General features: G+C 35.4%; 1 protein-coding gene across 6 annotated transcripts in view; it reads left to right on the top strand.

Moving 5' to 3' along the window:
- CLCN3 (chloride voltage-gated channel 3) overlaps nt 1-15,119 on the top strand; it is a 68,342-nt gene that overhangs the window by 29,204 nt on the left and 24,019 nt on the right. For 5 of the 6 annotated variants that reach the window (XM_039326487.1, XM_039326490.1, XM_039326488.1 and 2 more), the window contains 3 exons: nt 10,803-10,966; nt 11,686-11,785; nt 14,358-14,545. In XM_039326487.1, coding sequence (XP_039182421.1) covers nt 10,803-10,966; nt 11,686-11,785; nt 14,358-14,545 — 452 coding nt within the window. Of the gene's footprint in view, nt 1-9,045; nt 9,066-10,802; nt 10,967-11,685; nt 11,786-14,357; nt 14,546-15,119 lie in introns of those variants that run through there. The other variant, XM_039326491.1, reaches the window with a different exon arrangement.

Genomic DNA, 15,119 nt, shown 5'->3' on the forward strand with positions numbered 1-15,119 from the left:
TCCTCCATTGGTAAATCTCCATTTTTCTAATGTTGAGCAAATACAATTCTTGCTGCAGTTAATACATGTAAAATTAGATATATACACTCTTTCTCATAATTTCCTACAATTATGCCTAACAAAAATAATTCTGGCTTAAAATCTATATGTTTTTTTGTAATTTTTCTCTAACCATATGTGTATTCTTGACCAGAAACTTTTAGCTTTGGGGCGTGCCTGGTTTTTGTCTACATTTCCAACAGTTGCTAGATATGTTTCAAAACATTTTTGCTAACCTCACCAGTGTTAAATGCAATCTATAGAACATTTTGTATAGATTTTCTTTGTACGCCACCGCTCTTGTTATTTTAGAATTTCTTTCCCAAAGGCTTTGCCAATTTTCTAGTTCAATGTTATGTCCAAAAATCTTTGCCCATGTTATCATTGTTTATTTAATTTGTTCCTCTTCTATCTTTAAACTTAACATATATTTATAAAGTTCCTTAATTTTTCATCTGATGTCAGTAATATCTTGTCAAATTCTGTCTGTTTTTTATAAAATCCAGATATTTTAACATCTTTTTCATATCTCGTTTGGATTTGCAGATATGGCCACCATGGTAGGTCAATACCCTATTCTTCTAATTCTTGTCTGTGTTTTAATTTCCCTTCATTATTCAAAATGTCTTTATAAGTCACAATTTTCTCATAGTTAGGTTTGTTGAGAGCCATCCAGGTATTTTTATGTAAATTTTTGCTTTTTTCCCCATTCTAAAAAAAGTGCATTTCTTATATAATGACATTGAAAGTATCTGTGTATTTTATTCTTCCCATACCATAGGAAGGCATGCCACCCAAGTTGTAGATCATATCCCTCTAGCTATACTAGTATTTTATCTCTTAAGGGTTATCCTCTCTTTTAGCCATGTTAATACAGCTGCTTGATAATACAAAGTCCAGTCCGGCAGTCCAAAACTTCCATTTTCTTTTGCTTCTTGAAGCATTTTCAATCTAATTCTGGCTTTTTTTTTCTTGCCAAATGAATTTCAGTATTAATTTACTTAGTTCATCAAAGAAGTTTTTCCCCCAATCTTATAGGTATCGTTTGAAATAGAAAAAGTATTTTTGGTAGAATATTCATCTTCACTGTTGCTATTCTCCCCAGCATTGAAAGTTGTAAGTTTTTCCATTTTTCCAAGTCTACTTTTATGTGTTTTAGTAATTTTACATCAGTATCTTCTTTTATTGTTGCACATCTTGCTATTAAATAAATCCCCAAATATTTTTTTTTAACTATTTGGAGACTTGTTTTTTCTGAGAGTTGCTTTTTTTGTTTTTCTGTAAGGTTTTTAGTTATCACTTTGATATTTTCTTTATTTTCAGGCCTGCCACATCTTCAAATTTTTCTATTTTTTTCATAAGCTTAAGGCTTGTCTCAAGGGGTTCTTCTAGTGTAAAGACCATATCGTCTGCAAATGCTTGTAATTTGTATTTTCCATCTTTTATCTCCAATCCTTTAATTTCCATATCTTGCCTAATGTTTCTGTTTAATACCTCTGTTGTTAATATAAATAATAATAATGGGAATAATGGACACCCTTGTCTTGTGTCTTTTTTGATATTGAAGTTTTCTGTAAAGTCTCCATTTACTATTACTTTAGCTGTTTGTCTATAATAAATTGTTTTAATTATATTTACGAAGTTTTCTCCAAAATCCATTTTCTCTAATTATTGAATCATGAATTGCCAATTTACGTTGTCAGAAGCCTTCTGTGCATCTAGAAATATTAACACCATCTGCTTACCTGGATGGATTTCATAATATTCCAAAATGTCTAGAATCATTCTTAAGTTATTTTTATATGTCTTTTGGGTAGGAATCCATTTTTATCTGTATATATAAATTCAGTCAAAAATTTCTTTAATCTTTCAGTTATTATTGAGGCAAAAATTTTATAGTCCACATTTAATAAAAATATTGGTCTATAATTCTTTATTCTTTAGGTCTGAGTCTTCTTTAGGTATTAAAATGATCGTGTTAGCTTCAGTCCATGTATTTGGTATTTTAGTCTCTAAAAGTACTTCGTTACACAGTTCTTTCATTAATGGGCTTAATGTGTCTTATAGACATTTGTAAAGCTCTGCAGGTAACCCGTCTGGAGTCTTATCACTTTTTTGGCTTTTTATAGCCTCTGTCACCTCCATCATTGATATTTTTTCATTTAAAATATTTTGTACATTCTCTGGGATTTTTGGTAGATCCGCCTTTTTTATATATTGCTTTGTCTTTTCTTAAGAGGTTTCCTCTGTATCATAAAGTGTCTCATAAAAGTCTTCGATTATTTTTTTAATTATGTCATTTTGAAACTGTAAATCTCCTTTTGGATCTTGCAGTTTGTTTATCAATTTTTTCTCTTTTTCTTTTTTCAATTTATATGCTAGCCATCTCCCCAGTTTATTGGCATTTTCAAAAAAATCTGTTTGGCCCTTCTAATTTTTTCAGCCTCTGCTAGGTTTATGTTTTATTATTTCCATTTGTTTTTTAAATGTTTTATTTTGTGGATCTATTTGTAGTTCTGATTCTAATTTCATAAATTCTTTCTTTAACTTTAGCTGTTGTTACTTTTTTTTATTCTTTTTCGCCATATAGATTATAGCCAACCCTCTGAAGTATGCTTTAGCTGTGTCCCACACATTTTGAAGCAATGTCTCTTCTTGTTTATTTATTTTGAAAAAGAATTCCATTTCCTTTGTTGCTATTTGTATAAATTCTTTCTCTTTCATAAATGGTTTGTTCAGGTACCATCTTAGTTTTTTCTTGGTTCCTCTCCAAGTCATCTTTATTGGGTTGTGATCTGCCCATATACAGTATTGGATTCTATATCAATCTCTTCTTGTATAGTCGTGCTTAATTCAGGAGATATCTATATCATATCAATTCTGGACCATGATTTGTGTCTGTTTGAATAGAATATATATTGTGGTTTTTTTGGGTTCTTTTCTCTCCATATGTCCTGAATACAGATTTTTTTCTGCCATTGTAAAAAAAGTTTTAGGTAATATAGTCTTTCCTTTCTTCCCTATTTTACTACTTTTATAGTCCAGTATTCAGTCTACTATTGCGTTAAAGTCTCCCATTAAACAAATGTTTTGATATTCCAGTTCCACTACTTTTTTATGTACTTTTTGGTAGAGTTCTTCTTGTTTGTTGTTAGGTGCATATATTCCTACCATCAGTATCAGTTTTTGGTTTATCATTATTATCACCATTAATATTCTTGCCTGCATAGATTTGTTTGGGATTCATTATTTTTTTGATATATAACGCTATTCCTCTTTTCTTTTGTTGTGCTAATGCAAAGTGAAGTTTCCCAATTTTCAGTTGTTCCAACAATTTGTAGTGTTGTCTCTTAATATGTGTTTCTTGGAGATAGATTATGTCCATTTTTAATCTTTGTAATCGTGTAAAAAAATTTCCTTTTTGTAGGGGAGTTCAATCCATTTATGTTCATTGAAAGAATCCCATTTTCATCCTTCATCTCCTTCAATTATGTTTAGGTCTTAATCTTCTAGTTATTCTTATCTGTCTCTGTTCTCTTGCTCTTACCACTTCTTCTGTATTTATATTTTCAGTTTCTCCTTCCTCCTTTGGCTTGGCTGCTTCTTCTATTACTGTTTCTTCCTGTCTCTTTTTTTCTCTCTCTGGATGAAATCCCGAACTATCTCCTTCCATAAAAGCTTTATGGTTGTCATAGAACTCCAATGCCTTAAGTGGCGTATCCAGTCTGTATCTTTTTGCATTCCAGTTAATTAAGATTCCTTCTGGAATCAGCCATCTAAAATTTACTCCTTTTTCAATTAATTTCCTAGTTAAGAATTGATATTCTCTTCGTGCATCTCTTATTCTCCTGGGAATCTGCTTCAGGACTACGATTTCTTTTTCTTTATATCGCAGAGGGTCATCTCTCACTCTTCTCAAAATCTCATTCCTTATGGATCTTTTAATGAATCTAACCTGTACTTCTCTAGGGACTTTATTTCTTCTTGCATAGCTTGAATTGATTCAAAATATTTGGTCTAGCTCTCCTTCCATTTCCTGTTTCCAGATTTCCAGTGCTTCAGCCAATAGCTCTGTTATCAGATCTGCAAGATCCTCTTCCTTATCCTCTATTATGTTTTGGAATCTTAGGAAGTAAGATGCCTTTTCCATTTCCATGACTGCCATTAAATCTTCCAATTCTATATTAATCTGCATCAGCTTCTAGTTCTCATCTTTCAATTCTTCCAACTTTTGGTCGGTCTCTAGTGACTTGTCTTCTACTTTTTGAATTCTTTGTTTATTTTTTGTGACTATCTGTTTAAAGTTTTCTAATTGAGAATCTATGTTGTTAATTTTTTTATTCATTTTATCCAAGTTATCATTCATCTCATGATTTTTCCTTGTGAGAGGAAATTGCTTCTTGAATCGCTTGTAAAGTCGCTTGCATCGCCTTCTGGAAGTTATTAGCTTTTTCTTGTTGAAGTCTTGCTTCAATTGATACACCAGACTTGCAGAGGCAGAGGATGGGGCTGAGGGCACTTTCTTACCAGTTTTAGTTAAATTTGGAACACTCATTTTATTTCTACTCCCCAAATCTTTTATCAAACTCTAATACTTTTCCTCAATGCCTGCCTTAAACCAAGCCATTAGCATAATATTCAACACAATATATCTTTAAAAATTATCTTAGGTAACTCTTATAGTCCTTATCTGTAGTCTCTAAAAGGCTCTCTTAGCAGAGAGGTAAAAGTCAAAAAAAAAGTTTATAATACTCTTCTATAGGTAGGACTCATAGTCATGATTGTTCAGGGTCCGAAATTGTCCCTCAGTCAAAGTTTATAATCCACCAAGACCTATTTGAGTTGATAGTCCATAGGCCTTCTCCAAGGAGTATCTCCAATATTTCACTTTCCACTGTCTATAAATAGTTCTCCAAACATTACAAATTTGTAATCCACTAGGCTCCTCAAACAAATAGGAGAGATAAAAAGGAAAAAGGAGAAAAAAGAGAAAAATAAAAAGGAAAGCATAGAATTTATCCCAAGGTCCAACGCTGCCCATCTGCCAAGGTTTTAATCCAAAATGTCTTGCTTGCAGCAATTCCTTACCGCTCACTCTGTCTTTAAATGGCTTGTGAAATCACAGCTCAAACAGTACTTATAATCCAAAAAAGCCAGGTGGCTTCAAAGTAGTTTATATTTTTTAGTTATAATTCATCCTGCAGAGAAAAACAGCCCAAAGAAAATCTTCTCTTTTTTCAGCTATAATCCACAGGACTGTGAATGTCAGGGACATCAAAGGGTTTATACCAGGGGTGTCAAACTCAATTTCATTGAGGGCCGCATCACCATTGCAATTGCTCTTGGGGGTCCGAGTGGGTGCGGCCTACTGGGTGGGCATGGCCAGCTCTACGTTGTTCGCATCAATGATGCCTGTGGGGGCCTGGGCAGGAGTGGGACAGATCTGAGGGTCTCTAGCAGAAGGGGGTGGGACCAGGCAAGTGCCAAGGCATGGTCCACTGGAGGAGCCTCACTGTTCCTCTCAGGCCATGTGGGGGGGAGGGGCTGGATGGTGGTGCGGGCTGCCCGGAGCCCTGGGCAGCAGAGGTCAAATGCCCAGCCTGGTCCTTGAGCACCCGTGGCTCTAAGCCCAGCCCCACGTCCCCAGCTGCACTTACCTCCTCCTCAAGGCTGCTGCTGCTGTGCTTGCTCTCCTTAGCCAGGTTGTTCATGATGGGTACCAGGGGAAAGTCAGAGGGAAACTGAATGCGTTTCAGCATAGAGGGCCACCACAAAATTGTACATTGGCTCCCGGCCGGCCGGCCGGCCTGGGCCAGGGCCAGGGCCAAGGCAGTGGGGGCCGTTCCCTCACTGTTTCCAGAATGACTTCACGGGCCACATGAAACCACTTCACGTGCCGCATCCAGCCCCCGGGTCTTGTGTTTGACATGTCTGGTTTAGATTGAACACTGTATCTGGGCGTCAAGCCAAGTTCTAACACTCCAGACCAGTGGTTCTCAACCTGTGGGTCGGGACCCCATTTGGGGTCGAACGATCATTTCACGGGGGTCGCCAAACAACACAGTCCGCCATTTTTTCCCCCTTTTCCTTAGTTGTGCTACTCCCTTTTATTCTATTGGCTTTTGAAAGCCAATAGAATAGACTCTCTTGAATAGAGTCTAATTCTATTGGCTTTCAAAAGCCAATAGGAATTGTCTGCCCTGCTGAGCCCGCCAAAAATCCCATTCTGCAAACCATACTGCACCAGTTGAGTAGTCCTCGACTTATGACCGGTTGAGTAGTCCTCGACTTACGACCGGTTGGGGGTCGCAGCATTAAAAAGGTTGAGAACCACTGCTCCAGACAAAATATAGATAAAGTTTATGGCAGGTTTAGTGTAGCTCTTTTCTTTTGTCACTAAATGTCAACAGATGCTCATTGGTAATTTTCCAGTAGGTTTTTAAAAAGTTCAGCTCTGATACTCTCCAATAAAAATATAAAAAGGTTTAAAAGTATTAAAGCTCCCCAAACTTTTCTTTTTTCTGTTTCTCTCTGTTATATCTACAATAATATTGTAGACTTCTCTGTTTTCCCCCACAAAAACTTAAACCGCCTTTATTCTGGAGGGAGGAGTAACCCTCCCTTCTTTTAGTCCTGGAGATTTTTTTACTTTCAGATGCTTTTTTCCAGAACAGGTTTTATCGTAGAAGAAGGAAAGTAGTCTCACCCAGGTCCAATGTGTTGCTCATGCTTATTTAGAATCGCTTTTCCTCCGGCGGAAAAGGGTTCCTTGGATCAAGTGGGTCGGCTACCGCTGTCCCACAATCGACAAAGGTCCCCTCTTAGTCAATCACCTCTACGAGGCAACTTTCCGTCTTTTTCGGATCCCCAGCAGGAAGAAATTGGGCACGGGAATCAGAGCCCTGTTTCCCTGTGCCCGTCTTGCCACACCAATGAAACCGGAAGTCTGGCTTTCTAACTAAATGTTCCAGCCCCTATCTAACTGACAGAAATGAGCTTGGTTCCCACAGGACAGTAAATTGTTTAGACTAGTAGAAATCCTCCATCCCCCCCCCCAATCCTGTGGCAATTTAGAACGAAGAAAATGACTGCAGCTAGGTTTGTTGTAGAGTTGACAGTTCTTTTTTAAAAGAAATGTTTATTTATGGGATTAATGGATATTCAACCCTGTAGTCTTCCCATTCCTGAGTCATTTGAATGTTAAGAATACTTGGTGCAGTCAGGATAATCTGTAGATGGAACTTTATATGCGAATTTTATAATATCAGGTAGATAACAGTGTTCCAAAGAGAGCTGATTAAAAACAACTGAAGGGGGACAGGAAGCCAGTCCTTATTTCTTTTTTGTTGAAAAACTGTGTTGCTCATCTGTATTGTTCTTCATTATCAGTAGGTTTCTCATTTATAATTATAAGCATGACTGTGTTATTAATTTCAAATATTTGTTTGATCAAATATTACAAAGAATGAGTTTATTGGTACAGCCAGAAAAAATGGCAAAGCTATTAGGGCATAAAACATGTTTATTCTTCAGAAATTCAATTCTGTGATGGGTTGGTTGGTTGGTTGGTTGATTGATTGATTGATTGATTGAATGATTGATTGATTGATTGAAGGAACTGATATGGCCTTCCTTCATATACACAGTAATCTTAGGTGACTCATAATAACAACCAATCAAAACATAGCAAATACCCATACTTTTATACCAAGTTCTTCCAATTAAGTGAAAGACCCAGTAAATCTTTCCATTAACTTTTATAGTTGGTGGAGCAACATAAAAAGTTTTGAGGTCCCATATCTCAGCAATCTATATTATATAGGTTGCTATATTATAGTAGCAAGTATATCTTAATGAATATAGAATGAATTCAGTTGGAAAACAGAAATATAGTGAAGGAAAAAGTCGTTGTTGAGATATGGCCCTGCATTTGCGACCATTGCAGCATCCCCACTGCACGTGATCAGAATTCAGGCACTTGGAAACCAGTGTATATTTATAATAGTTGTGGTATCCTGTGGTCATGTAATTGCCATTTGCAACCTTCCCAACCAACTTCTGGCAAACAAAGTCAATGGGGGAAGCTGAATTGCAGTTGTTAAGTGAATCATTACAGTTGTTGAGACAATCATGATTCACTTAACAATGGCAATACTTCACTTAACAACCATGGCAAAAAAGAGTGTAAAATCAGGCATAACTCACTTAACCACGGCTGGTCCCAATTGTGGTTGTAAGTCATGGACTACCTATATATGTTTGTAGGCAGAAAATATATTTGTCTCCCCTAAACTCACTCAGTAAGCTTCAAGACAAATTGTGAATTTAAATCTTGGCTTCCATGATCCTAATCTAGTGCTATTAATCACTACATTTTTACGGTTATATTGTTACCAATAAGCTGTTTAGTTGAGAAACAATGGGTTTGCTATTAATTTGTATTGTATTTATTTGATAAATATCTAATTATAAGAAAACAAAGAATTTATAGCCATAAGAAGGACAAATAAAACCATTCCATATTGGAATTTGATGGTATTTATGCATATTTATTTGAAAGAAATAGATTTGGTTTCTGAGACATTGAAATGTTAGATTGCATATGTTTAAATAACTTTATCTGATTTATAATTTTTTATCAATATTTTTTTCTAAGAAGAAACTACATTAGTAGCTTAGTTTTGAATGCCACTGGAACTGGGTCATACAGCTAAAATTAGGAATTTTAGTGGGCTTTTTTTCATTAAACATGTTGGGAAAGCAGAACTGTTGTTTCCACTCAGTGGGAATTAAGAAAATTATTAGTACAAGTGTGATTGGGTGGGCTGCTGTAGATTAGTCATTCATGCACACAGCTAGTGTTCTGAAAGTTTCTCTGCTCTTCTTTTGAAACATGTTACTTGAAACTTGTTAGCTAATACTCTTGTACCTATTTTGATGAGCCACTTATAACCAAGGACACTTTCGGAGTATTTCTTCAGCTGATTGGTTTCCTGAATTGCTAAAAACATAATTGTGCAAGGAAGGTAATTATGTGAAAAATTTATTTGATGAAAGTCTAGAAAATAGATGGAATGATACTAGACAAATATAAAAAATGCCTAATTGCGAAATAAACAACAATGCTCACAGTGCTGTCTAATGTCTATGTGTATTTTCCCATGTAGTATGGCTGTAGTATTGTTAGTATTTATTCTCTTATTGTCTTCATTATTCTTCTTCTGTTGCTTTTCATGTACACTGAGAGCGTCTGCACCAGAGACAAATTCCTTGGGTGTCTAATTACACGGCCAAATAAAGTAATCAATTCAATTCATTTTTTTTCAACGTGCCTGATTCAATTTCTTTCCTTTTGTATACAGTAAACTTTATCACAAATGGATAAGCATTGGTGGCCATTAGGCTGCACTTAGATTTTTGAAGACAGTGTTGGCTTCAGTGGGTGAAGCAACAATGTATAAAGATTGGGACCATATAGTTCTGTATCTTTCCCCCTCCCCCATCCCTCCCAGTATTGATCAAAATATTAATTCCTCCTCCTATCTCCCTAATTTATTTTATGTTTTTTTAGAGCATATGCAGTTTTATTTCCTCCTTCAGAATGGCAGTAAATTGTCCTGCCAGTTTTGACTACTGTCGTTGGATGGGACTTTGATGATATCCTAAGTGGGTTCTTTATGGATATTAATAATACTGTATATTTGCCTTCTGTTTGTAGTGTCAATATTTTCTACAGGTTTTTCCTCCATCCTTCAGTTTCATACAGTGCTGTTCTTGACTGTCTTATTTCTTTTCATAATTTCTAGATACCTTCTGTTAACAATAGTTAATTTACTAAAATGCAGTTTAAAGGAATAAGTACATTTAAACGATAATTTACTAAATACTTGTATTATTTATCCCCTATATATAGATTGCTTCTTAGTGTCTAATTTTTTTTAAAAAATGTGATTATCAAATTATTAATGTTAGCATGACACTTTTACTATTTAAACACTTTTTAGATTGCTAGACTGACCTAACCTAACTAAAGCTGCCTCAAGACACTTTGATGCTTGATGCAGAGCAGGGGAAAATGACCTTCTTTCCCCAAGAGAAACTAACTAGAGTGGTGACTTTCTCTTTGTTCAGCACTCGTAATGAGACAGCAACTGCAAACTCCACTTTAGACTTTACATTTCAAGGTAAAATCCTAACTTATATTTGAAAGGCAAGTCATTATATGGCACTACCTTTGCCCTCCAGAATCTTACTAGCATTTTGTGCCCTGTAGTATTTGCCATCTTTGCAGCCTCTGTCTTTTATTTTTTGAAAATGTTATTGCAAAAAGAAAAATAAAAGTAATAATCTACAGCAGGGCTTTGATCCGCAGTATTTGATTCTTCATGGCTTCAATTAACCTTTCAATATATTGAATCATACAATGTATATGGAGAAGTCTTCATTCTTTTGAAGTTATATAATTTCAAAAGAATGAAGATTTCTCCATATACCTTTTAAAAAAGCTCGCTTACGACTTTGATATATCTTCACAATGGAGTTTCCATTTCAAATGCAACTGAGGCAGCCTGAGGGAGCACCCCAGTTGTTCCACTGCAAGACACTGCTGCCTCTCCAATTCATCAGGCATAATTTTCCATTTTTTTCTTTGTGCTTTGTATGTAATATATCTGTCTGTGTGTATTTCCTTTCCCATTTTCTTTTGCTACTGAATTGTATATTTTCCTTTTTACAGAACTAAGTTACTGTTTATCCTGTTTCAGCTGCAGGAACTCATTATACAATGACAAATGGAGGCAGTATTAACAGTACAACACATTTATTGGATCTCCTTGAAGAGCCCATTCCTGGAGTTGGAACCTATGATGATTTCCACACAATTGATTGGGTGCGAGAAAAGTGCAAGGACAGAGAGAGACACAGAAGGGTATTTAAAATACTTAAATTTACTTTTCTTGACGTGTTTATAAACTGTTTAAGGTTAATAGTTGTTGATTTGAAGACAAAAAAGACCAGTGAGCACAAGGGGGAAGGAGAGCCATGTGAGTGCCAGGTTGCTGGTGGCCAATGATATTTGATTCCAGGAAATAGGTAAACACTCATTTGTGAAAAAAATGTTCTTAATTGTTCTTGTTGTTTCTCATATTAATGTGACATGCTTAAGTAATCAATTTAAACTGCTCGAATGCTTAGATTTTGCCTTATATGTTCATCTGAAAAAATAAGCATTTGCTCACCTTCTGAAACAAGATATCCATCGGTCATCAACCGTTTTTCATACTTAACAACCGTTGCAGTGTCCCTATGGTCATATGGTCAAAATTCAGATGCTTGGCAACTGGCATCTATTTCTGACAGTTGAGTATCCCAGGATCACATGATCATCTTTTCCGACCTGACAAACAAAATGAATGGGGAAGCTAGATTCACTTAGCTGCTGTGTTGCTAACTTAACAACTGTAGTGATTCACTTAACAACTATGACAAGAAAGGTCATAACATGGGGCAAAACTCATTTAACAATTGTCTTGCTTAGTAACAGAAATTGGGGGCTCAATTGTCATAAGTCAAGGACTACTTGAACTGTATCTTACTGTGTTAATAAAATTAAAATTTGTATTAATCTAAACTATATATTGTGTCTAGATCAATAGCAAGAAAAAAGAATCAGCATGGGAAATGACAGAAAGTTTGTATGATGCATGGTCAGGATGGCTGGTTGTGACACTAACTGGATTGGCATCAGGTAGAAACTCATTTTTTAATAATATCCTAAGTATGTCAATTCAGAAATAAATTGTGTTGAATTCAGTAGAAATCTACTCCTAGGGAAAGGCTCAAGATTCCATCTACAGAAAGACCTTAGCGAGTGATGAGTCAGTCTTGAGCAATGACTGTTCAAAGTTCCAGTGGTGATAAAAAAAGTAACTCTTCTTGCTAATTATCCCAGTGATGAGGAGAACGTTCCAAAGGACAATGGAGTGGAGAAAAGGTGTTATAAGATTTGCCTTTTTATTCGGCTCCCTCTGAGTGCAGTTCCAGAAACCTTCCCCACCATTTAGGCTCATGCAGCTGTTTGGGATTAATTATATTCTTCTGATGCTGTAAAGCAAAGAAAAGCTGAAGTAACATTGTAAACACAGACTTGGTCTTGTGATTTTCCTCTTATCACTTAGTGACCAAGTTACTGGTTCTAACTGTCGTTGCTAAAAGAGGATTACTTTTATAAGCTTAGGATAACCATAGCGTTATCCAATGAAAACTAGCTAGGGAGCATAGATCGTATTCTCATATTTTTCTGTCTGCTTGGTATTTGAAGCCACGCAGTTAATATACATAAGTTATATTTCCCAGCCCTGAATCTCAGTTATGTAATTATTTCTGCTAATTGCACTAAAAGAGTTCTTTTCACAATACACATTTTATTTCTACTGAAACACTGTGGATCTAGGGTACTTTCTGTTTTTTCCAACTTCTACATATTTGTGACATCCTAACTAGGAAATATAATTTAATTGCTTCTTTTAAAGTAAGATTGAAAAACAGGATTTATTCCTGAATTGTGGTGATAGCCTGGAGGAAATGTTGGAATCGCAGTTGAGGCTAAAGTGTAAAGTTCTTTTAGAGTTGTGTTTTTATCAGAACCCAGTTTTTGGAATATTAAGTTCCTCATATATCAGCATGCACTATATCAGCATAAATTTATGTTATCAAGAACTGTGTCTAATGTCCTTTGTCCTAAGGTAACTATATTTTTCAGTGATTCACTTGCAATTCACTCTCCCAAAGATGTTCTTCAATTTATATGGACATCTGCTTGCTTAGTAGTTGTTTACTTGTTGTTTTCCTCTTTCTTGAAACATAATTACGATTTATAAAAATACAAAAGGTTATATGGCTGCAAATTAATCATATGGAACAGTACATATCCCCAAAGGTACAGATAACCCAATATCTTATGGAAATATTAAATTATAGGTGGTATTCAACTTATGACCGGTCATTTAATGACTATTCAAAGTTACGATGTACTTTTAAAAAAGCTACTTATAACTATTGCCCCCCATCATGATCATGTGATTGCATTTTGGGCGTTCGGCGAACAGGCTCAGATTTATGACTACAATTTGCAATTTCCAACCCAATTGAGAAAATGGATTTGTTAACAACAACATGATTTATTTAATGACCACATGATTTGCCTAACAACCACAGTGACTCATTTTATGACTGTCATGGTGCCTCAACAACCACAAAAACTTATGACTAAAATTCTGGGCTCCATTGTGATTGTAACGACTACCTGTAGAGATTAAGTATGTTAACTATCATTTCAATTCTGATAATTATATGGCATGGAACAGAGGAGTTTTATGCCTGTTCTTCTCCTGCAGTTTCTTTTGTCCTCCCAAAAACTTGAAGTTAACTATTTTCTGGAACAGCATCACAAGAAATTGCCAGAAGTGTTAAGAGAATTAAGAGAAATTAGAAATATATTTAATGGTGACTGTTCGCAAATAGAGAAGCTTTGCAGAAGAGTAACTTGGACAGTAAAATTTTGTTTGTTTATTAAAAAGAATGTACAGAAATTATATTAATCTACACATTTATTTTCATGCATACAGTACATAGGTCCATTAGAAACAATGTGTATTGTTATTGTAATGTTACAATATGTATGCCTTAATCATTGCATATTTAATTATGAAATGAGCAATTAAGCATGTATTCCAAGTTAGTAATAGCTGGTTGACACAGTACCATTGGTTGCTTTCTTTGCTTATTTATCTCCAAAGCATCAGACTGCTGGAGCTATGAACATATGAACTAATAGTGAAATGTTAGAATGGGAAATGAAGAAATCAGGATTTTTACATCAATCTCCATTTATGAATAGAGATACCAGAATCAAATTTATTACTGTATACATTAGAACCCGTTCTTTCAATATGTTTTATAATTGTATGGTTATTTATTGTTATATTACTATGTTTTGTTACACTAATTTTATGTTAATTATAAATACTAGCATGAAACAGCATGATTATAAAGCTTTATACAATGTTTATTTTTTCCAAAGTATGTCCCACTGTTCTTGATACTATGTAATATGCTATATTTTAATATGAAAAATAAAGTCAGTAAATTAAAGACAGTTGTGATGTGTCAGCATTTTTGTAAAATCATTTATAGAAAGTAATATTTAAAATATTTATTACAAAAAAAGCAACCTCAGTAAGACTTGTGTTTTTAGTACATTATGATTTTGAGTCTGTCTATTCTCTGAAAGTATGGAACATTCTGTATTTATGGACTAGGTGCTTTGGCTGGATTGATAGATATTGCTGCAGATTGGATGACTGATTTAAAGGAAGGCATTTGTCTCAGTGCCCTGTGGTTCAATCATGAACAATGTTGCTGGGGATCTAATGAAACAACATTTGAAGAAAGAGATAAATGTCCATCATGGAAAACATGGGCAGAATTAATAATTGGTCAAGCAGAGGTAAGTAAAGTCTTTAAAGAGAAATAGGAAAGTTTTTTTCTAGATCAGAATAGAGCTGGAAGGGATCTTGGAGATCTTCTAGTCTAGCCCCCCGCTCAAGCAGAAGACCCTATACCAGGGGCATCAAACTGCCAGCCTGTGGGCTGGATGCGTCATCAAGAAACCATGCCCACCCCATTGCCAGCAATAGCAAAAAAGCTCCAATACGTTGACGTCGCGAGTTTGACATGTCTGCCCTATACCATTTCAGACAAGTTTCTGTCCAGTCTCTTCTTAAAAATCTCTAGTGTTGAAGCACCCACAACTTCTGAAGGCAAGCCGTTCCACTGGTTATTCACATTGTTAGGAACTTTCTCCTTAATTCTAGGTTGCTTCTCTCCTTGATTAGTTTCCATCCATTGTTTCTTGCCCTGCCCTCTGGTGCTTTGGAAAATAAATTGACCCCCCCCCTTCTTTGTGGCAGTTACTCAAATACTGGAATACTGCTATCATGTCACCCCCAGTTCTTTTCTCTAGACTAGCCGTACCCAATTCCTTCAAGGCTATTTTTATTTATTTAAAAGATTTGTATGGC

Source organism: Crotalus tigris, unplaced genomic scaffold (genome assembly GCF_016545835.1).
Source record: "Crotalus tigris isolate CLP2741 ecotype Arizona unplaced genomic scaffold, ASM1654583v1 scf7180000024341.3516292, whole genome shotgun sequence".
Classification (NCBI taxonomy): domain Eukaryota; kingdom Metazoa; phylum Chordata; class Lepidosauria; order Squamata; family Viperidae; genus Crotalus; species Crotalus tigris.